General features: G+C 41.0%; 1 protein-coding gene across 3 annotated transcripts in view; it reads left to right on the top strand.

Annotated features, from left to right (window-relative positions):
- epha8 (eph receptor A8) overlaps positions 1–24310 on the top strand; it is a 527638-nt gene that overhangs the window by 308415 nt on the left and 194913 nt on the right. For all 3 annotated transcript variants that reach the window (XM_072586821.1, XM_072586820.1, XM_072586819.1), the window contains exon 4: positions 21034–21189. In XM_072586821.1, the coding sequence (XP_072442922.1) occupies positions 21034–21189 (156 nt within the window). The remainder of the gene's footprint in view (positions 1–21033; positions 21190–24310) is intronic.

The raw sequence follows: 24310 nt of genomic DNA, 5'->3' as shown, positions 1-24310 counted from the left end.
AGTACAATGAAGGGTATATAGGTTAGTCTGATCTTAGAGTAGGATAACAGAATGGCACAACATCGAGGGCCAAAGGGCCCATACAGTGCTGTACTGTTCTAAGTTCTCTGGCCACTCATCTGCCTAGCCAATTTTTCAAATGAAATGAAAAAAGGCTTTGATATCTTTCTCATCAAAATATGGCAATGGTTTAACATATTTGGATCCATCACTTCTCTCTTCATCCCCATCCTGTTAACTTGACTTTCCTGATTGATTCACAACTTCTGAAGTTCAAATTCTCTCTTTTTTTCTCTTTCTTTGCTCAGTTAAGGACATTCTCTCCCTTTCTTCTTTCCCTCTTTTTTTTCTCAACTAAGAACCTTCTCTCCCTTTCTGTTTCCTCTAACATGACTCTTCTTTCCCTTTCTTTATCTTCTAACTCCATTTCCCTCAATAGCAATTTAAGTTTTTCTAACTCTACAGCACTTGTCTGTTTCTCTGATACACCGAAGTGCTTGACCAACTCCATTACAATTTCAGCTTTTCTTCTGTCTCTGGTTAAACCCAATTCTAACCTGTTTGCTCATTCTGAAAGTATATTCCTCTGTCTTTCTAAACTTTCTTGGCAAATTTAGGAAGCATCCTCAAACCCAGGGACCTCTTTAGCAATCTTAAGAGCCATTTCACTTACTTTTAATTTAACCAACACCAAGTAATGAAAATTAAACAATTTTTTTCATCTACGTTTTATTTAAAGGTCTAGGACACTAATTGGCAAGTGTTTAAACCTGCTGGGATCTTTTGTACTCCACATCTGTTCAAATCTGTCCAAATCACAGACTGGATCTGTCTAAACCTGTCCAAATCTTGAACTTGAGCCGTTCTGACATGACGGTGAACCCCTCTGTTACTTAAACCCAAACACCCAGAAAAGTTTGCCTTGCCATCTGATCCATTAAAGTATGAGTGTCAGAGAACTCCCAAATTCCACTATTTAATGAAAATAACATCAATTTATTTTTAACTCTAAAAGTGAACATTACACAACAACTCTAAGCCCCCCTTTCTCTTTACTGCTTATTAAATGCCTCCAACTCTATAACAATTTGCTGTTCCAATAGGGCACTTATTAAAATTGCCTCAACTTGATTTCAAACCACACAGCCACTGTTGTTTTCTCTGTCTTTCTCCTTCTAGCTGAGGATCTCCTTGGGTTGTCTTCTTTATTTCTACTGCAAGTATGTTTCATATGAAAAGGTACCTTTTGGTTAAGATTGTTTCCGAATTTGTTGGAGAGCAAGATGTTAGTTTCCTGAGCCTTTCTCCCTCGACAGGAGTTGCTCTCTCTCTATTTTTCAAAATGTCCACATTTTTTATACTCCCAATAGCAGACTGTCCCAATGGTTCAGTGTTGGTAAAACAATAAATTCAAAATCGATTGGGCTTTAGACTGGGACATAATTTAAACTGACTTGTTAAACTTAAATTGTTGTTAAAACAGTAACCAACTCAGGTATCTCTTTCATGGCCAAATGTTACATATTTCCAATTTTCCAGTATACTCTGGGACCGCCAACTAGTCATATACACAGGTGCTTGTAAGCTCTCAGTTCAGAATAGCATTCTCTCTCTCTTAAAGGTACAGTACACGTTTTCAACTTCATAACCAGCAGACATGTCTCTACATGCTTTCCAAAGTCTGGGTAAATATTTATTAATTATTTATTAAGCCTTAACAAATGCTCTTATGCTCATTATCTCTTCGATAGATACTGTACAGTGGTGTATCCTCGACACTAATCACAAGATAAGAGAAAAGCAAAGCAAAGAGAAAGGAGAGTTGGTGGCAGTGAACTACCTGAAACAATCCTTATTCAGTGCATTATCATAGAGATGGTAAATATAAGTAGTTGCCAGGAATAGTCATCTGGGAAAATATCACATATTTCTTTATTTCTGCACTCAGCCTGAAGCACATCAGCACTTCAAAGGAACATTTGTAAAACTCGCACTTCATACCTCTCCCTGGTTATCGAGGATGAGCACTCAGTATCTTATGCCATTGTAAACCATCCCCATTAACAGCAATTATTTCCAGGCAGAATGCAAAAATCTCACCCTCACACTGAAACGGCCGCACACTTCCATTGCTCTTATTCCAGCTGATCCATACCTTCCTCTCCTGGACTGCTGGCCATTCTCTCAAGTAGTCATTCCTGTTGAAGACAGGCCATCTCACCCTTCACAAGAAGAAGGCAATGTAGGTGTTTGGTGTCATGGAGTTCATCTGTATGATATCTTCATTGGGATCCAAAACTGGGCTGAGTTGGGAGTAGGCCTTTCACCCCCTCAAATCCATTCTGCTATCTATTCATTTCCCCTTGACACTCTTGCCCTTACAAAAACCTGCTGAAATTCTCAGCCTTGACAATACTCTGGAGAATACCTGGAGAGCCAGGTTTACACTACCTTGTGTGAAATAGTCCTTTTTTGATTTCATGTCTGAATGACTTAGCTCTAATTTTAAGAATTTTTAAAAACTCTCCAGTCCAATTTGGCAAGGAGTTAATTAAGAATTCTGCCTGAACAGATTTCAGATAGTAACTGTGAGCCCAATAGGAGAAAGTATTAGAGAGAGTCAAAAGGTCGTGGTTAGATTGACTGCTATTGGTGATGGTCCTAGTCTGGCATTTGTGGAGGTGGGAAGGTTATTTGCCACTTCCCAGCCCAAATATGGATATTGTCCAGATCTTATTGTATGTGGACATAGACTGCTTCAGTGTCTGAGGAGTCATGAATGGTATTGAAAAGTTTGCAATCATTGGCAAGGATCTCCAGTTCTGACCTCAAGATAAAGGGAAGGACATTGATGACGCAGCTGAAGGTAGTTAAGCTAGGGCACTTCCCTGAGGAACTCCTGCAGAGATGACCTGGAGCTGAGATAACTGACCAACAACCACAACCATCTTCCTATGTGCGAGATTTGGCTCCAGTGCAGTGTTTTCCCCAATTCCAAATGGTTTCCAGTTTTGCTAGGGCTCCCTGATGTGAGGGCATTCACTCACAAGATCTTTGTCCATGCTTGAACTGAAGCTGTAATGGATTCAGGAGCTGAGTGGCCTTGGTGAAACCCAGGGCATCATTGAACAGGTTTTTGCTGCGCAAATGCTGCTTGATAGCACTGTTGATGACATCTTCCATCACTTTACTGATGAGTGAGAGTCGATTGATGGGGCAGTAATTGGTCAGGTTGGATTTGTCCTGCTTTTTGTGTAGGGCCTTACCTGGGCAATTTTCTACATTGTTGGGTAGATACTTGTGTTCCCGATGTAATGGAACAACTTTGCAGGGGTGCAAAACTTCTGGAGTACAAGTCTTCAGTATTATTGCCAGAATGCTGTCAGGCCCTATAGCTGTTGCAGCCCCAAATATTCCTTGATGTCACATGGAGTGCATCAAAGTTAAAGATTGGTATCTGTGATGCTGGGGACCGCTGGAGAAAGCCAAGATGATTAATCCATTCCACATTCCAGGTCGAAGATTGCTGTCAATCCTTCAGTCTTATCTTTTGTACTGATGTGTGGGGCTTTCCCACCTTTGATGATAAGGATATTTGTCGAGACTCCTCATCCAGTGAGTTATTTAATTGTCCATCAGTATTCATGACTGGATGTGGCAGAACTTCAGAGCTAGGATCCGATCTATTGCATGTGAAATCACTTACCTCTGACTGTCACTTGCTGCTTATGGTGTTTTACACATAAATAGTTCTGTTTGGCATTTTCATCAGGTTGCTACCTCATTTGTATGTATGCCTGGTGCTATTCCTGGCATGCCCTTATTCAGTGTCCATTGAACCAGCATTGATTCTTGACTTGATGGTAATGATAAGAATGGGGGAACATGCCGGGCCATGAGGTTACAAATTGTATTAGCTTATGATTCTGCTGCTGTTCACATTGGCCACAGCACCTCATGGATTCCCAGTCTTGATTTGCTCGATCTTTTCAAAATCTGTCCCATTGGCAGAGTGATGGTGCCACACAACACAATGTAAGGCAGGATATGAAGGCAGGACTTTGTCTCCACGAGGACTGTACAGTGGTCACTTTTACTAATGTATCTGCTGCCCTTGACCTTCTAGGTGGAGGTAGTCAAAGATATAGAAAGTGCTGTCATAGTAAGCTTGATGAATTTCTATGGTGCATCTTGTAGTTGGTGCACACAGCCGCCACTGTGCATGAGTGATGGAAACATTGAATGTTGAAGCTGGTGAATGTGGTGCCAGTCAAGCTATTGTTTTGTCCTGTGTGATGTTAAACTTCTTGAATACTGTTGGCACTGCACCCATCCAGGGAATATTCCACCACCTTCTGACCTGTGACTTGTAGTTGACGGACAGGCTGGGGAGATAGGAGATGAGTTACTCGCCATAGAATTTGAGCCTTTACCTGTTCTTCAGCCATAGTATTTATATGGCTGATATGAGCAGAATGACCAAATGAAAATGACATGCCAAACACCCTGTTTCCCAGCTGTTTCAATCTGATCTCTATTGTTAAGGCTCAATTTCTGTAGCTGCTCCAGGTCTTATTTACCCAAAGTGTGCTCAGGATGGAAACCCAGGAAACCTGAGCTGGTGTGATCCTGCCATTTTGACATATGCAAATCAGGCCAGTCAAGAATCTCTAGGAGGTGTCAAAGCACGAGAGACCTGAGTGAGATTTTCAAGCTGGGGAGGGACATGGCTTCTTCCGACATTTCCATGTTAATACTAATACCCATGACAGTCATGCTTCACAGAATTTAATGAAGACAGCAAAGAAATCCACCCACACAACACATATGTAATTTACCAGGCTACAGCCTGTAGATTTCTCTTCAAATTCCTGGTGTGCTTTCTGGGTGGACATCATAGAATATGCGTTCTCTGACTGGGACTGCTAATCTGGGATAAGCAGAGAGCCCTGGTTGACACAAAAAGGTGTATGTCAGGGATACTGGCACTCTTATGCCTGACTCAGTAAGAGGCAGTGCTATTGTCAAAGGCTATACATGTTTAAATGAAGGGTGATTGGTGATGGGATACTGGCCTCTGAAGAGTTATGTCATTTCCTGTTCTGGAGGTGGAGGTAAGGCCCTCAGGTCTGCTTTTTCAATTTCTTGGCTGCTGGGCTACTGAATTCTGCACCTTCTCTTTGGGATTTTATTGCTCAAACTTATTGGGACGACCCTGTGCCTCTTCTAGAGCAGCAGCTCTGCATCACCCTTGGTGACACAATGGTCCCAGATCATTGGGAATGAATTTCCATTGGGTCCTCACTTTGAATATTCAATCTCAACATGTGGATGTTCTGGAATGTTTTAATTTACATTCCCATGAATTCTCAGAGAACTGAAGCCGCTGACATGAACAGATCTCAGCTTTAAATATTATCGGTACCCTCTTGACAAAAGGGATAAGATAATATTTTTCCAAAACTTCCAGACTAAGGAAATTCAAACAGGGTGAATAAACTAATGATTTGGAAATACAAAATGCAGAGAAATGGGAACTCTGATCTTTGCAGGCTGTGGCTGGTTAAATCTGTTTAATGGGGTAAAAACAATAACTGCAGATGCTGAAAACCAAATACTGGATTAGTGGTGCTGGAAGAGCACAGCAGTTCAGGCAGCGTCCAAGGAGCAGCGAAATTGACGTTTCGGGAGGTTAAGACGGTCGATGAAGGAAGAGGTCAGAAGTCAATTGAAATCAAACTTTTAAATTTATTTATAAAAATGTCACATTGCTAATGTGTGCTCCTAAATCTGCAGCCAATATTTACTTGTCAATTTTCTTCACACTCAGATGAATAGATTTTAATAATGTTTTTGCTGAGCTTCGAACTGGAGACAACCTGTGAATGTGATGACCTCTACTCTGTGGAAACACTGCATAGTGTCTCTTTGATTTTCCTTATAAACAGCCACAAAAAAACCCCCTGGATTTTCACTCCAGGCTACAGTCACAGAATTTCCAGCTCCAAAAACCAAACCCAGGAGTTGTGGGGGGGGGGGGGGTTGGCCTGGATTGTGGCTTGGAATTGGAATTATCTTTCCAAGTTTGTATAGAGGTGTTTTCCCAATCCTTCAGGGTTTCCTCTGGATATCAGTCACCCAAAGCAGGCCTAACAGCAGAATCTCCCCAGTGTTCTTTATTAAAACAAAGGACACAGCAAAAAATACTGAAAATTTTTTTGCCGTACAACGTTTACAACCACAAGTGAACATGTTTACTTCGGCTTGACTAGGGATCAGACCAGCACAGGTAACCAGCCTTCTCTATCCCAACGTCCAGTTGCTGGCCTTTCCTGAACTAGCTAACTATGCCCTCAGCCACTTCTGCATACAAAGAAGATGTGTTTTCAAACTTTTGCACTGCTCAGTCTCCAGCAAATGATCAGTTTACTCTGGCAAACATCATAAACATGTCATCTACCATGGTCTGTTTGATAAAATTATTTTAATCTATTTAAACTAGTGACCTTTTTAATCACTAGGTCAATCATCCCTTTGCTTCATTTCAGCTATCCCAACGAATTTCAGGTTAATATCTACAAGTATTGCCTGGCAGATAAGTCGGGCAACACTAGACCAACATGTAAGTTGCTGGATATGGGATAAGCTGACCTTAAAGGCTTGCCCTCCATGTACCGGTTCTGTATAGTGAATGTATCAAAAACAGAAAAAAAATCCCACAGGTCATTGACCCTTTCTCCTATGCCCAATCTGCCAATATGTACTACTTCATGCAATATAGTCATCCTTGTGCCAACCTATGCTCCTCCACCCAATTTGCATGGCCCTTTATACCTATGCCAACTAGATTTAACTTGTGTCAACCCATGGCCTTCACTCCACTGTACTTTGCCCTTACACCTGCCATGTTAATTCACCTACAATCCCCTATGGTCAGGCATCAAGAACTATGACTGGCACAGCTGACAGGACAGATTAGAGAAAGTTGTTTTTCAGGAATATCTTATGTAAAGTATACAGGCAAAAAAACAACAAAGTCTGTGGATCTGCATCAAAAACAAAATGTGTGCAAAGATGTGACTTTCTCACAGTTCATTTTTTTTGTTCATTTTTGACAATAATACCATGATGACTGTTGTTGACTGCAGTGATCCTCAGTTTAATAGTAGGTCAGTTGGACCTAGGTCTTGGCTTGAGCTCACAGGTTCTTCTTTTAAAGTCTTTGATTGTTTTTTTTTGTCTCCAAAAGACACCCAGTGCCATCATGTCTCATAACATTATCAAATATAGCTTCATCAAAGAAAAGCATGTTTTATAAAACTAATCAGTGACCACACAGTTCTGCTTTTCCTTTGAGTTACATAAAAAAAGTGTTCATTTTCTGCAATAAAGCAGTTCAAAATTCCATTCTTCACAGTTAGTATTTCCAAGTAAAATATAAGTGGTCTTTTCACTCTCCAAAAGGATACCCCAACATTTCAAACAAATTTTTAAAGCTCAGACTTGATCCTACCAGGTCTTGCCAGTGTACATGTTTGTGTTTCAGGCACTCTGATCATAGAGTCATAGAGATGTACAGCACAGAAACAGACCCTTTGGTCCAACTTGTCCATGCTGACCAAATGTCTTAAACTAATCTAGTCTCATTTGCCAGCACTTGGCCCATATCCCTCTAAACCCTTCCTATTCATATACCCATCCAGATGCCTTTTAAATGATGTAATTGTATCAGCCTCCACCACTTTCTCTGGCAGATCATTTCATACACACACCACCCTTGTCGTGAAAACATTGCCCTTAGGTCCCTTTTAAATCTTTTCCCTCTCACCTTAACCCTATGCCCTCTAGTTCTTTATTCCCCCACTCCGGGGAAAAGACCTTGACTATTTACCCCATCCCTGCCCCTCATGATTTTTTTAAACCTCTATAAAGGTTACCCATCAGTCTCTGAAGCTCCAGGGGAAAAAAAAACAGCCCCAGTCTAATCAGCCTGTCCCTGTAGCTCATACTCTCAAACCCTGGCAACATATTTGCAAATCTTTTTTTGAACCTTTTTAAGTTTCACTACATCCTTCCTAGAGGATGAAGACCAGAATTGCAAGCAATATTCCAAAAGTGGCCTAACTTCACACCGAAGTTGTGCCAGTTGCTAATTCATAGCTACCTCATCAGACTATGAATGTACACAATCCAGCTCAGCTTCATGAGAATGGTAGGCGCCATGTGCAGCATGGCACCTGTATTAGTCAGAGTGGTCTCTTTGTACAGTCCATAGAGCAAGCATCTCCCTTCTCTTCAGGACAGCCCTCAGGAAAATCTCTAGGGAGACATCAATAAAGAATGGTGCCAGTATTTTTCTGGCTCCTAATATCTTTCGAAGTGTATGGGGTAATGACCTGAGGTTGAGTGATGCTACTGGGTTGTAGAGAGTGAACTGCCATCTGGGTGCTTCTAATAATGGCACCTGGAAGTTAGAGACCTGCAAGGGAAAGCACATCCTGCCTGGCCATAAAATTAGGCACTTTAACACTGTGGAAATATACACTGAGCTGAAAGAATGTAATCATATAGGAGAACCTGGAGCAGAAAGTCCCTCCTGTTTTTTAGCCTTCCTCCGCACTTATCTCAAAAAAAAACATGAGCTCATATCCCAAAAAGGCATCGGGGAATTTCCATTCGATTAATTAAATAAAAAGTCTAGAATCGAAACCACAGGGATCAGTGATAGGACCTCAGCCATTCACAAAATATATTAATGATTCAGATGAATGAACTAAGCGCAACATTTCCAAATTTGCAGATGATACAAAGCTGGGTGGGAGAGTAAGCTGTGAGGAGGATGCAGAGATGCTTCAGTATGACTTGGACAAGTTGATAGAGTGGGCAAATGCATGACAGATAAAGTATAAGATGGATAAATGTGAGGTTATTCACTTTGGTAGCAAAAACAGGAATGCGAGTTGTTATCTGAATGGCGATAGATTGAGAAAGGGAGAGAGGCAACGAAGCCGAGATGTCCTTGTACACTTACCACTGAAAGTAAGCAGAAGGCAATGGAAGAAGGAAAACTGTATGTTGGCCTTCCTAGTGAGCAAGTTCAAGTTGAGGAGCAGGGATTTCTTAATGCAATCGTATAAAGCCTTGATGAGACCACATCTGGAGTTTTGTCTGCAGTTTTGGTCTCCTTATCTGAGAAAGGATATTCTGACTATAGAGGGAGTGCAACAAAGGTTTACCAGACTGATTCCTGGGATGGTAAGACTGACATTTAAAGAGAGACTGGATCATTTAGGATGATGGAGTTAAGAAGAATTAAAGGGATCTCATGGAAACCTATAAAATGCTCACAATATTAGACGGGGTAAACCCAGGGAGGATGTTCCAGACAAATGAGGAGTCTAGAAGAGGGATCACAGTCAAATGATATGGGATAGGCCAATTAGGACTGAGATAAGGAGAACTGTCTTCACTTAGAGAATGTGAGCCTGCAGAATTCTCTGCTACAGAAAATAGTTGAGGCCAAAACATTGAAGATGTTCAGGAAAGAGTTAGATGCAGTTTTTTAGGATAAAGGGTATGGGGGGAAAGCAGGAACAGGGTAACTGAGCTGAATGATCAACCATGATCATTTTGACTGAAGGATCTGTTTCCATGCTGTATATCTCAATGACTCAATGAGGCTTGAAGGATGGAATAGCCTACCCCTGCTTCTGTTCTGTTTCTGGGTCAAGCACTGTAACTGTCACTATTGGATGGTTGAAAATAAGTCACTTGGTTCACCATGTCCTTTGAGGAAGAAAATCTGACATCACTACGTGGTTTGGCCTACGTGTGACTCCAGTCTTTCAATGTGATTGACTTTTAACTGCCCTCTGAAATTCCCTGGCAAGCCATTCAGTTCAAGAGCACACAGGGATGGCCAACAATTGCTGACCCAGGTAGTGATGCTCATATCCCATCAAAGAATAAGAAAAATAAAATCACTCTTACCAAATTCTCACAGCAATGACCCGGTCTACCCTGTCATCCCCTATCTGTCCCACTGGCAAGACAGACCCAACCAGAGGAAAGTTGCCCCTGGCAATCCTCAAAGTCAACTCTGAACCCCATGAACACACAAAGCATCAAATCAACCATCGCCAAGGAATTAATTTGCTGTTTACCACCTGTCTATCCCTTGGTTAATGCATGACTATTCCTAAGTTAAAATGGTGACTCAACCTTAAAACAAAAAAAGTATTTAACTGTTAAATATTTTGGGACATTGAGAGTGGTTCTATTTGAATGTACGCTGTTTCTACTCCTGAATGGTTGGATATTACCTGGGTACAATTAATCTTATTTTAAAAATGGAATATTAAATAGTTTCTTTCTACTTCAGCTAAAAATCCTAAATACAAACAATGGCATTCTTCCAGATGCTACCAGCTGACATGATTCTCCCGAGGCTCAGGGAAGAGTCTAATCTTTGACCCCTGCTTGTCATATTCTTCTCATTATGTGTGAGTGACAGGGCAGAGCCAGTGAGCTATTGTTCATCAATGTTTAACATGTTGTACAGACACAACCCTCCTTGTACATCAGAGCTCAAGCTCCCATCAGTACTTCAACCAGAGATTGCATCTTCAATAGGTCACGTGTTCGATTGTCCAATCAAAGAACCAATTATCCCACACCCCCCTCCGGGCAAGTGTCCTGCAGAAAATTCCACCCATTGTTAGGAATCTGCAATGTTTTGGCCTGAGAAGATTTAATTTATGCTTGATAATCTAGTCTCTTTACTTATATGTGCTCTGGGATGAACAGCGCAGCATATTATCATGGTACTGTTCTTTATTCACTTTAAATTCTCTGAACTCACTAGATTAATGAAGTGACTGATGTGATTTAAGTAAATTTATTTGTTAATCAATTGAAACCGGACTGTTCATGCTTCACCTCACTACTGTCTGCGGGAAATTTGAATCACTTCAGCTGACTTTGTCGATTGTAAATACCAATTAGTTTGAATTTGGATCAAATTGTGTTGGGTGGATAATCAAATGACACTGTGATGTGTCTGGGGATAGTGTACCAGACCTCACCCATGTGTTCATATTTGTGCATATGTGATATATAGATTACAGTATAAATACTCAGGTCTGGTATTTACTGTCAAACATCAATAACTGATTCCCTAATACGGGATCCTATGCAGTGCAGTTGACTGACATAGCAGTATTGCTCCGAGTCAAAAAGAACATGTCAAATGAAAAGACATTGCCTTCTAATAGAATTTTCACCATTTGAATAATTGCATAGGTGCTTGTGTCAGACAATTATACTGAGGCTGGTCAATCAGTGTGAGACCAATGTTTGGAGGTTTCTCCAACTGGGTTGACAGATCAGACTAGGGGAGAGTGGCGAGAAAGAATATTTTACTGTGAAATTCAGAACACAAAAAGAAAATTGAATTCCATTAGTCACCTCTCGATAGAAATCTTGACTGTAATGGAAAGCAAAATCCCCTTTTGGAGTTGGAAGGTCATGTCACTTCAATGCAGCAGTGATTGAAAGTTTTATTTTTAGAAGTGCCATTCTTTAAGTGTGTGTCATTTTAAACAAAAGCTCCATTCTACTCAGCTGGTGGTTCAGGTAGAATGATGAATATCACTCAGTACTATCTGTGAAACAGTCCAAACCATTCCCTTTGTGTCTTGGTGAACCATCTCCTCTTCATGTCAAACAGATCAGATGGTCACTCTGCATGTTTGCTGTGAATGACTCTTTGCCATTTACAGTTCACTGTTGTGCTTCTGCTATCAAAGTAACTAGATTTCAGAAACCATTTTCTGGGCGCAATAGAACACAATATGAATTCAAATTCACTCTCTTCCCTCACTCCGGGCATTATCAGAGTTGCATTCATGACATACAACTTTTTGCTAGCTCTACTCTTCTGATTTGACACAGTCCTTGTTCACTAAACATAAAAAAATCCTCCAATTGAATATCTTCAATCCTTGTTACACAGAGTGCTCCCTAGTCACCAACTTCATTATTTCTCAGCAACTGTCTGAGGTTGAATCAGGCAGTTTACAATCTTGGCATCTTACCTGAGAATAAATTGAGAAGAACCTTACACACACGTACAATCCCTACAGTATGCAAGCAGGCTATTCAGGCCATCGAGTCCACACCAACTCTCCAAAGAGCATTCTACCCAGACCCACCCCATTCCTGTAACCCTACATTTCCAAATGGCCAATTCACCTAACCTGCACATCTTTGAACTGTGGAAGGAAAGCAGACATAAGGAGAATGTGAAAACTTCACACAGACAGCCACCTGAGGATGGAATTGAATCTGGGTCCCTTGTGCTGTGAGGCAGTAGCACTATCCTCTGTGCCACCCTGTCATCAACTGCCATGTTATGTTGCACAGTCCACAAACTTAAACCATTCCTGTCTGCATCCTAAAATCACACATATTCACCTTTACTGATTTCCCCTTTACTGCTGACCTACACTGGCTCTCAGTTCACTGGTGCCATAATTCAGAAATTCTCAGAATTGTTTCCAAATCCCTCTGTGATTTCAAACCACCTTATCTCTTTAACCTCCTGCAAAATGACAACATTCCTTCAATTCTAGCCTCTGGAGCATCTCTGATTTTATTTACTCCATAAACTTCTCCCTCAAAATCTCTGTCCATCTTTAAAACTGATATTTCTGGAAAAACCTTTGATCTTTTGTCCCAATAACTATTTACTTGGTTCTCTGTCAAATATTGATAAACACTCCTCTGAATCACCTTGGCATGTTTTACTAAATTTAAGATGTTCCAAAAGTATTTTTTTCATAAACTAAAAGCATTTTCTTTCAGTTACTCAGTTTCTGAATGATGTATCAGTATTAAGCACAAATTCACCTGTGTGTGTGTGTGCGCGCTACACCCTTTATGCTGACTTTTGGTGCAGTGGACAATGTCCTTGCCTCTGAACCTGACAACCTGGGTTCAAATCACACTCCAGGACCTGATGGCCAGAGAGGCTTCATTCGTAACAGAGCCAGACAAGCTGAGTGCTGATTTGTGAATCCTAAACATACGCAATGTCTAAAGGTAAGAATGGGAGTAGTTGCTAATCAGTAGTGTGATGGAAAAGGAGACAGTGAGGCCTGCAGGTGCTGGAAAAGCACAGCTGGTCAGGCAGCATCCGAGGAGCAGGAGAATGGACATTTCAAGCATAAGCCCTTCATCAGGAATGTGCCACAGAGCTTATGCTCGAAATGTCACTCTCCTGCTCCTTGGATGATGCTTGACTGGCTGTGCTTTTCCAGCACTATACTTTTTGAGTGTATTGGAAAAGACTGGAGTCAATAGATTCAAAGCATTAATATAGGTTTTCTCCCTACAGATGCTGCCAAACCGGCTGAGCTTCTCCAGAACTTTTTAATTTTAAGCAATTCAGGCTTCCTTTAACCCGCTCACCCATATGGTGAGACTCCAGGCATGAACTGCAGCCTTGCTGACTTCACCTCCTGGAAACATCGCCATCTGGTGTTCAGGCTGAGCGATTGCTTGGGCTTTTATAATACTAGTCACTTCAAAATTCCCATTACGAAGCCAAAGCAAGCAATGATGTTTTGAATAACAATCTTTCTCGTAACATAAAGAAATGCAAAGCATGTGCTGTCCCAATGTGAACACATTTATCAGCTGTTTCCACAGACACACTGTAACCTGCCAAGCAAGCTTTTAAAACCAGAAACATGCACACTTCCAGAAGCCGATATGTTGTCCAAATATTTGCCTCAATATTATGATCCATAGTTGCAATACTGATTCTAATCTTATGCTAGTAGTTTAAAGTCCTGACTAGGCTTGAGTTTGCACGACAAATTACCAATTTAAAGAGTATTTAATATCAGCAAATCCTTCAAGGAAAATACAATGTGACTAAATTGCTTTGATTAAGTTGTCAAAGCAAACACTCATTTACAACCACACTCTCCCATTGCAGTTTGAAGATAATGCAGTCATTATTTTATGAATTATGCAGAAGATACACAGAGATCAGAGTTAATAGGTTTATTCAGGGAAAATGCAAGATCATAGGTCACACCACACTGATAATTATTATGAAAATAGTTTTTCTTTCTTCAATTTCCTATAATTGACACTTAATAATGCAAAACCCTCTTTTTACATACAGAGTATCATGTTTATTGTAATCATTCTACTTTTTGAATGCTAGCTCCATTAAGTTCAATTAATTTAAATTATGTTTACTGATATTTCCATTTGATTCTGCTCAATATGAGGCTCTGGAGTGGTTAAAAGATCTTCGTCCCACCCCAAATTTGATGGCTGCTTAACAAAAGAAGATGTTACTAACCAACTAGGAGAAAGTGAGGACTGTAGATGCTGGAGGTCAGGAAGTTCCTGAAGAAGGACTTATGCCCGAAACGTCGGTTCTCCTGCTCCTTGGATGCTGCCTGACCTGCTGCGCTTTTCCAGCAACACATTTTCAGTGAAGATGTTACTAATACCAACTATGTCATTCATGGTGGAATGATGCAGGTTGTCTTGTGCAATGGTAGTATCCCTATCTCTGAGCCAAGAGGCCTGTGTTTAACATCTAGCTGCTCCAGCAGTGTGTAAAATCATCTTTGAACAGGGTGATTTAAAAATATTCTGAATGAAATGAACAGAAGGGTATCACTTCCAGTGACATTCCTGAAGTGCTTAATTATTGAGATCTTCATCGAAAATCTGTTATTGGATATTAAACTGAACAGTATCACAGTGATGTTTCTGCAATGATATATTGTGGTAAGGGCTAACTAGATAGCGATGTTGGAATCCAGATTGAAAGTGACCCCCAGGACACCAATTTCATATCTGTAGCGCCTCTCACGCCTTAACTTTGAACAGCAAGCTGCAGTCCATGTTCTGTGCAGTTTAACCATGTGAAAGGATCCTGGATACCTCAAAGGAAGTCACACTGTGTGTGTGTAGAACATAATAATGTAGTACTGAGCCAGTAAAATCCTGATGGTCTCAGAAATCATTCTCTGTGCTGGGCGTGAGAAGGGGTGAGAGATTGAAAGTACAGTTAGCATCACTACTAGTTAGTATGAGCAGGATTCTCAGTCTCTGTTGGAAGGTGCATTTGAGTGAATGATAGAACACCATTGTTTCTTCCAGTTCAATGTGGTCCCTTGTGATCTTACAGCCTTAGATTTAGTACCCACCAAGGTACATTGGAAAGAAGTATTGGGACTTGATCATTCTGGATTACTCTCGTCAAGAAGTCCCAAATTTTGTGGGAAAGCATTTCCTTGTTCAGTTTGGGATTTTGTTGGGAATGGGCTGGTCCGTGCTGTATGACTGTATGACTCAAAATTGTGAAACCTTTTTCAGGTGCATAGGGGTGATATTTCAGGTACCAGGTTATTTTCAGTTATGGTAACAAGGCACTGATATCCACAACTGCAAGCAAGAAGGTAAATATCAATGTCTGGTTCTGAGTAAAGACTTTTCTAAAAGGCAGTCATTGACCAAAATTCAACATGGTCTCCAATGTGCCAGCTCAGCTTTCAGCCAGCTTATGAAAAGATGATTTGGGGGTCAGAATCTCAAACCTGAGTTGAAGACTTTGCAGCAGCCATCCCGGCACTCCAACATATTTCAAACTCTTGGACAAACAATGGCTGGCATCTCCAAGCACTAGAGAAGTATCATCAGAGATGTCTTCACAGCATCCTCCAAATCCGATAGGATAAAAAAAAATGGTTGAATAGCAGTGTCCCCTCTTAAGTCAATTTGTCCAGCATTGAGCCACTCCATAGTCAAAACCAGCTCCAATGAATGGGACATATTGTTTACGTACTTAACAGCAGACTCCGGAAGCAATGATAGTATTCTAAATTCAGTTGGAACAGGAGAGTCCCAATGGCAGAATGATAACATTTAAATGAGTCTTGACTGGAATTAATATAGAAGTATAGGAAACAGGAGCAGGAGAAGGCCATTCAGCCCATCAAGCCTGCACCGTCATTCAATATGATCATAGCTAATCTTCCAACTCAATGCCTTCTTCCCATTTTCTCCCTTTATCCTATGATCTCTATGCCCTATCCAAGTCCTCCTTGAAAACATTCGTTGTTTTGATTTTCGATAGCAGAGAATTCAATGAACCCACCACTCTTGATGAAGAAATTTCACCTTATCTCCATCTGAAATGGCTTACTTCACATCCTTAGATTGTGATCCTGGTTCTGCATTCCATGGTCACCAGGAACATCCTTCCCATGTTTACCCTTTCTGGTCATAATAGAATTTTATAATTTTTAAATAAGTTATGAATTATAAAGTGGGAACAGCTGAATGGAATAAGTTGTGTGACTGAGTAGCTAACAAACTGGACTGTTGTAGTGCAGTGGCAATGTTCCTACACTGAGACAAAGGTTCAAGTCCCATCTGCTCCAGAGGTGTGTAATAATGTCTCTTAAATAGGTTAATATTTTTCAATAAACTAGAGGGGTCTTGGGGTGCCTACCTTTAAGCCAGAAACCTGAGTTCATGTCCCTCTGTTCCAGAGCAAAAGAATCTTAAAACATTGAAACAGACCTTTCGGCCCAACGTATTCAAGACAATCAGGTTTCCTAAAATGAACTGGTCCCATTTGTCTGTATTTGGCCCATATCCCTCAAAAAGTTTTCCTATTCATGTACCTGCCTCAAATGTCCTATTAAATGTTGTAACTGTACCCACCTCTACCACTATACCACCAATTTTGGTGTCATTCATAAACTTGCTAGCCACTGCCTCCTATCTTCTCATCCAAATCATTTATATAAGTGATGATCATCAGTGTACCGAGCACTGAAACACACTGCTGGTAACAGGTCTCCAGTCTGAGCAAGAACGCTCCACCACCACCCTCTGTCTCCTACCATCAAGCTAATTTTATACTCAGTTGGCTAGCTCTCCATGAGATCTGCTCTGACTAATCAGTCTACCTCACAGAACCTTGTCAAAGGCCATGCTAAAATCCATGTGATTAAATTTGTGAGACACGCTTGCCACAGAGAAAGCCATGATGACTATCCCTAATCAGTCCTTGCCTTTCTAAATGCATATTGATCCTATCTCTCAGAATCCCCCCAAAAAACTTGCCCATCACTGACATAAGAGGTGTATGCTAACGTCGCTGAGTGTGTTGATTAGAAAATAGGTTTAAAAAATGTAATCAATAAACTCTATTCACATGGGAAAAGTGTTTTGAGATTGATTTCACCAACTGTTCCAGCTCTGAATTGATGCTTAGATCTGCTCCCTCATAGCCTTATGGAGATGCATTAAGAAACTTTATCAATCCATCAATTCTACACATCACGTATCAAACTGTCAGTGATTTTTTTCTCCCCCATTACTTCTAATTGTTTTCAAAAGTTTAAATATTTGGACTGTTTCCACGAATAATTGATTGAGCGTTGTTAAAACAGCAACCAGACAGATGTACACAGTCCAGTTTTCGCCTGCCATTAGTCTTCAATTCAGGTTTAGAGATTTGCAACTTGTAATGTTGCAAAGCAAAAAAAGCACCCTGCCCAATTTTGCACTGACCAGAACAGATACCTTCAGTTTAAAACTGCCACAAGTTAGGACAAAACAGGACTTTGTCTGATTGCTATAGTAACTGTTTTGATCAGAAACCCTGGGGAACAGCCTGCTTCTCCTCCAGTACATGTCCAAGTGTCATGTTCACGCTGCCAGTGGAGAGAAGCTGCTTGATCGATTGTTTTGTGGAACTGGAAAGAAATTTCTTTTTCCCTGATGTTTGTCTTTACTGTTGAAGCTTTCTATAGTGAGGGGCAACATGCTGTTTCTCATGAGAGGCACTGTTTAATTTCTACTTACTCACTGAGGGAGATTGAAGTCATTCAGGTCATTTACCATTCACTGTTCTCAGTTTTAATCTGTTCAGGCACCAAAGGCAGTCTCCCAGAACTGTCACCACACACATACATTCTGTTCTGATGATATCATTGGGCCCTGGTTGCAATTTTAACGAAGAACCTGAGTGGGAATGATTATACCTTTCACTACCAGGTGAGAAAAGCACAAGGAGAATACCTAGGTCAGAAAAGTCTCAGAGTTCAGTTTATTTCACAACAGAAAGGGCTTTGCTTCCACAGATTGGATTCAGTAAAACAAATCCTAAACCCAGTGAAGTGACCACTCTACCATGAGTAATCTTATCAAAAGACTTAATTAATTCATGGAGATGATACACAAGAATTATTTAAAAAGCTACACTTAGTTTGGCACTCTGTGACCCAGGGCTATTCACACCTTCACTTCCTAAGAAGCTCCTGAACTGTTACATTTTCTGCTGTGTTCGACAGATATTCCACTTGTTCCATATGGAGAGGGATGGTCAGTTGAATTTAAATAAGGACTTGGAGTTGAACAAAGCCTATCCGGGAGCGCTGAGCTATTAACCTACTTCAAACCACACTTGGAGTGAAAACAGAGTATAGCTTTTTAAAGGAGTTCTTGTAGATCATCTCCATGGACTTTAGCAAGTCTTTTGATTAGGCTTTTCATGGCAGACTGGTCAAGAAAGTAAAAGCCCATGGGATCCAATGCAAAGTGGCACATTGAATCCAAAATTAACTGAAAGGCAGGAAGCAGAAGGTGATGGTATGGAGATGGTTCTATGGCTGGAAGTCTGTTTTCAGTGGGGCTCCATTGGACTTGGAGCTGGGTTATAATAGAACTGTATCAAGAAATTCAGAGATGGCACAAATATTGGTAAGGTGGTGAATAGTGTGGAGGAAACTGAAGGAAGATATCAATTGACTGGCCAGCTGGCAGAGCAGTAGCAAATGGAATATAATGTAGATAAGTGTGAGGTAATGCTTTTGTAGAGGGCTAACAAGGTAAGAGATTACACCTTGAAAAAGTAAGTTGCTAGTAAGGTTTGAAGATCTGCATATCCACAGATCCCTGAAGATAGTAGGGAAAATAGTTAAGATGGATAAAAAAGTATGCTTTATTACCCAAGGCATGCAATAATATTAGGGAGGTAATGATAGAACTGTATAAGAATTAGAATCCCTACAGTGTGGAAACAGGTACTTCGGGTCCTGATGGAGGGCTTTGGCCCGAAGTATTGATTTTTGTGCTCCTCGGATGCTGCCTGACCGGCTGTGCTTTTCCAGCACCTCTCTAATCTAGACTCTGATTTCCAGCATCTGCAGTCCTCACTGTTGCCTTCAGCCCAACAAGTCCACATCAAGCCTCCGAAGAGTAACCCTTCCCCCTACCCTATATTTATCCCTGACTAATGCACCTAACCTACACATCCATGAACACTATGGGCAATTTAGCATGACCAATTTACCTAACCTGCACATCTTTAGATTGTGGGAGGAAACCAGAGTACCCAGAGTAAACCCACACAGACACGGAGAGAATGTGCAAACTCCACACAGACAGTCGCCCGAGGCTGGAATTGAACCATAGGTCTCTTGCGCTGTAAGGTAGATGTGCTAACCACTGAGCCACCATGCTGCCCCAATAGACCATGAAATAGTGATTGGATCACAAATGGAGTACTGTTCATAACGTTATAGGAAGGATATGTTCATGGGAAAGAGAGCACAGAGGAGATTTTCCAGGATGCTGCCTGAATTGGACAAACTGAGCTATGAAGAAAGATTGAACAGACTGGGGTTGTTTTCCTTGGAACAAGAAAAGTTGCGAGGGGACTTGATAGAGGTATATAAGATTGTGAGGTACATAGGTAAGGTGGATAGGAAGGAAGGCTAAAAGCAGAGTTGAAGAACAATCTTGATGGGAATCTGGAGTTTGCTGCCTGGTTGGGCAGTTGAGTCAGAAACATTCAGGTAGCATTTAGATATAAATTTGCATTGCCATAACCTCAAAGACTATGGGCCAAGAACTGGAAAATGGGATTATTTCAGTTAGATCTTCATTAACTGGTGTGGACATGATGGGTAAACAATGAATTTATGGTGCATGTCACTGACAAACCTGGCATTTCTTGCCCATTACTAGTTGCCTTTAAATTGTTTTGCTTTCTAGCCATTTAAGAAAACAATTACAAGTCAACCAAATTGCTGGAACCACAAGTAGGCCAGACCAGATAAAGACAGCAGATGCAGATTTTCTTTGCCAAAGGTTATTAGTGAACCAGATGAGATTTAATTCTAAATGTTATTGAATTTAAATTGCATCACCTACCACTGTGAGATTTGGACCATGTTCCCTGAACATTAGCCTAGGATTCTTCATTATTAGATCAGTACACCACTGCCTTCTCCTCTGAGCATGCCTCTATGGTTTCTCCTTCATCTTCCCCTCGGTTCATACAGAAATGTTTAATTCCATTAGGTTGATTATTTTCCCCTTCTGTCTGACACTTATTTTCTACTGCAGCAAAAAATGGAACAAGAATAAGAATTGAAAAATAAAAAGAACATGTGAAGGATTTCAGTATGTTGGTTTTCCTGGTTTTGTGGCCAGGACTGCTGAATTATAACTACCAGTACAGGAAAAATGAGTAAAATCTCTAAAAGTCCTACATCTCTCCAATCTTGGTTTCAGGATTGGGATAATACACTCTCTGCCTCTTGACATGTGATAGTTGAATGAATTGACATTTTCCAAATTGTTGTGAATTTATCTGTTGATGTGCGCATTTTATACATTCCTCTTTTTGACTGCTTGCTTGGTCCACAGTAACTTACAAATTTTTCCCAAGTTTGCAGAAAGTAACTCCTCAGAGATTCAAACAATCATTGATGCAATCAGCTGCTTGTTAAAAACAGAGTGGAGCTACAAATTATTCCCAAATCTCCACGGCTTTATGGCTTTGAGAATATGTTAATTAATCAATGAAAATCCAACAGCCTTTTAAAGCAGAAAGTGTTCGGTGATTGATCCAAAAAGCTAATTGAAGCAGTTGGTGGTTTTGTAAAAGGATGATGCTGAGATATACGTTTTATTTTCTTTCAGCCTGTGAGCCTGGGTTTTTCAAGTCAAGCTCTGGAGACCAGCTCTGTGCGAAATGTCCTCTTCACAGTCACTCTGATGTGATGGCTGCTCTCTTCTGCCAGTGCGATACCAACTATTACCGGTCTGCTTCTGACCCTCTGTCGGCACCTTGTACCAGTGAGTAACCTGACCTAGCCTGCCTGACACTCACCGTTCAGTCTGTTGGAAATAATTTGACTGCTCTTTCAAAAAAGCCATGTGATAAATGGACTCCTCCTGTTTTGTACAGTTTATTCGTATGGTCTACAAGTACATGTGGCCCTTTGACACACAACTAATTTCAAAAGATTCAAAACCATAAACTTTCTGATTATACTGATTGTTTAAACAAAGAGCAATAAGCAAAGAACAAACAAGTGGTGCAAAAACATAAAATATTTAACTCTACCACAATTCCAAAGATACATTATAAAAGACCAAGTAAACTAACATCATATTGTACAGAAAATAGGTCAGAGGGTGACATGAGAACTGGATTAACATTCATTCATTCAGTGAAGTGAAATTGTTGCTGATCCAGCTTATACTCATCAACTGTCTTTGTCCTCCTGATATAGTCTTCACCACTTTGAACCGACTGCGTAAGTCCCAATCAAACTGGGCCATATTTATTTCCTTGTTGCTTCAACTTTCCACCACTTTGGATTCATTGAAAATGCTTGCAGAAAGAAATCGTTAATGAAGGAAACCCATTATGTTATTCAATGCCCTGCACTCCAATTTGACTCTGGAATTCCCACTCCCCCATTCAGTCATCAATTTCCCCTCTCCCCTATTTGAACTTCAGTTTGCACTCTGCCCCATTCAATCCTCAATTTCCCATCTGCCCCAAAATCCTCAATCTCCCGTACACTTGACCTGAAACTCATTCCTAACACATTTGCCCATCAATTCCCCTTATCCCCTGGTCAACCCTCTATCCCATATTTGACCCTTAATTCCCATTACCCCTTCATTCGACCCTTTCCCATTTCCTGTGTGTTCAGTTCCTTCCTATTTCTTCTGGGAAAATCATATCAAGTTATGTTTTTATTATCTCAATAATGTTGAAAAAAATTGCGAAGCTGGAGAAATTGTAGTGATGAGGATAGCGTGAAGAAGTTAGGACTGTTCTTGGAGAGAAGAAGATTGAGGGAAGATTTTGAAGTCATCAGTGGCTGGAAAGAGTAGAGAGGGAGAAGCTGTTTCCACTTGTAAAAGGAAAAAAGAATGAGAGGTACAGATTTAAAGTGATGCGAGAAAAATATTTTCACACAGCAAGTAGTTAGGGTCTGGAAATATGATGGAGGCAGATATGACTGAGGAACTCAGTAGGGCATGGAAAATTAATTGCTTAGAGCTAGTGTGCAAGGATATGGAGAAAATGCAGGAAATTGGCACTAGGTGATAATACATATTTGAAAAGCCGTTGCAATCACAACAGGCCAAATGACCTCCTTCTACGCTGTAACAATTCTGTAATTCAGGCTTCCATCTGAAGAAATATCAGTCCAATCAAAGCTGTCTGGTTTCACTACTGATCATCTGGGAGTTATCCACTGTGAAGTCTTTAACTTCTTATTCAGTGTGATTTGGTGGAGCCAGGATGGGGTGGGGGAGGGGACTGAGATTAATTGAGGGTTGTACTTAGGGGTATTCGTCGGCAGTGGCTGCTGGAGGGGTCCTGTATACAAACTTCTGCTCCAATAATGCCCACCTCTCTTGAGGGTTCTGAGCACAGGAAACTTGACTCATGGCTGATTAACTAAAATAGTTGCCACTGTTCCTTAAATGGAAGAACAAGTGATCCACCACACCAGAGGGGCATATTTAGACTTGCCAAAATCCACTGCTTAGTCAAAACACCATCCACTGAACCTCCCATCGCCATGACTTTAATGCTCCTTATTGTCTGTTCCTATAATGAAGAACCTCCAGTTTGGGTTTGAACTGAGTTGAATCCTTTTCACTTTCTCTGCACAGAGGAAGAGTTCATTCCCCAGGAATGAGAATGGGAGGGTATTAGTTACCAAAGGAGCAATCTGTGCATGGAGCCAGAGGATGTGGGTGAGGTCTTAAATGAATACATCTTGTCTGTATTCACAAAGGAGAAAGAAGCTGTTGCTGGGGATTTCAGGGAATATTCTGGACTGAATATAAAGTTCAACAATTTCAGGGCTTGAGACATCTTCTCCCAAGTCAATTTCCCACCCTCCACACACTAGGCCTTGTAAACACATAGTCTGCTATTAGATAGAACCCATTGTCCCCATTCGTTCTGCCAGACTGACCATTACTTACTTCTTTGTCTCTCTCTTTCGGCTCCATCTTCACCGATTGTTCATTCCCTAATCCCTCCCCCCACCCTACTTTCTGCATTAAAAAAAAACTTTCTCATAGCTACCATGGGTTGTGAAGAAGGATTGCTGGATGCAATGTGTTAAACTTTGCTTTCTCTCTGTAGATGTAGCCAGACCTGCTGAGTTTTTCCTGGCAATGTTTGTTTTTGTTTCTGATTTCCAGCATCCATAGTTCTTTTGTTTTTTTTTGCTTTATGTTCAAGAACATATTAAGGTTAATAAGGAGAAGGTATTAGATGCTTTAGTAGGCATAAAGGTGTAAAAATCCCCACACCCTGATAAGAAGGATTCCAGGCTGCTTTGGGAGGCAATGGAGGCGATTGCTGGACTCTGATGGTGATATTTAATACTTCGCTGGTCACAGGTGAAGTGCCAGATGACTGGAGGATAGCTTATGTAGTTCCTTTGTTCAAGAGGGGTAGCAGGGTTCCAAACCAAAGGAGTAGCCATGGGCACCCACATGGGCCCCAGCTATGCCTGCCTCTTCAGAGGATATGTGGAACAGTCCATCTTCCGCAGCTACACTGGCACCACCCCCCACCTTTTCCTCCGCTACATCGATGACTGTATCGGCGCTGCCTCGTGCTCCCACGAGGAGGTTGAACAGTTCATCCACTTTACCAACACCTTCCACCCCGACCTCAAATTCACCTGGACCGTCTCAGACTCCTCCTTCCCCTTCCTAGATCTTTCCATTTCTATCTCGGGCGACCGAATCAACACGGACATTTATTATAAACTGACCGACTCCCACAGCTACCTAAACTACACCTCCTCCCACCCTGCCCCCTGTAAAAACGCTATCCCATATTCCCAATTCCTTCGTCTCCGCCGCATCTGCTCCCAGGAGGACCAGTTCCAATACCGAACAACCCAGATGGCCTCCTTCTTCAAGGACA

Source organism: Chiloscyllium punctatum, chromosome 16 (assembly GCF_047496795.1).
Source record: "Chiloscyllium punctatum isolate Juve2018m chromosome 16, sChiPun1.3, whole genome shotgun sequence".
Taxonomy (NCBI): Eukaryota; Metazoa; Chordata; class Chondrichthyes; order Orectolobiformes; family Hemiscylliidae; genus Chiloscyllium; species Chiloscyllium punctatum.
The sequence above is the reverse complement of the archived record's forward strand: the minus strand, read 5'-3'. Positions and strand labels throughout refer to the sequence as shown.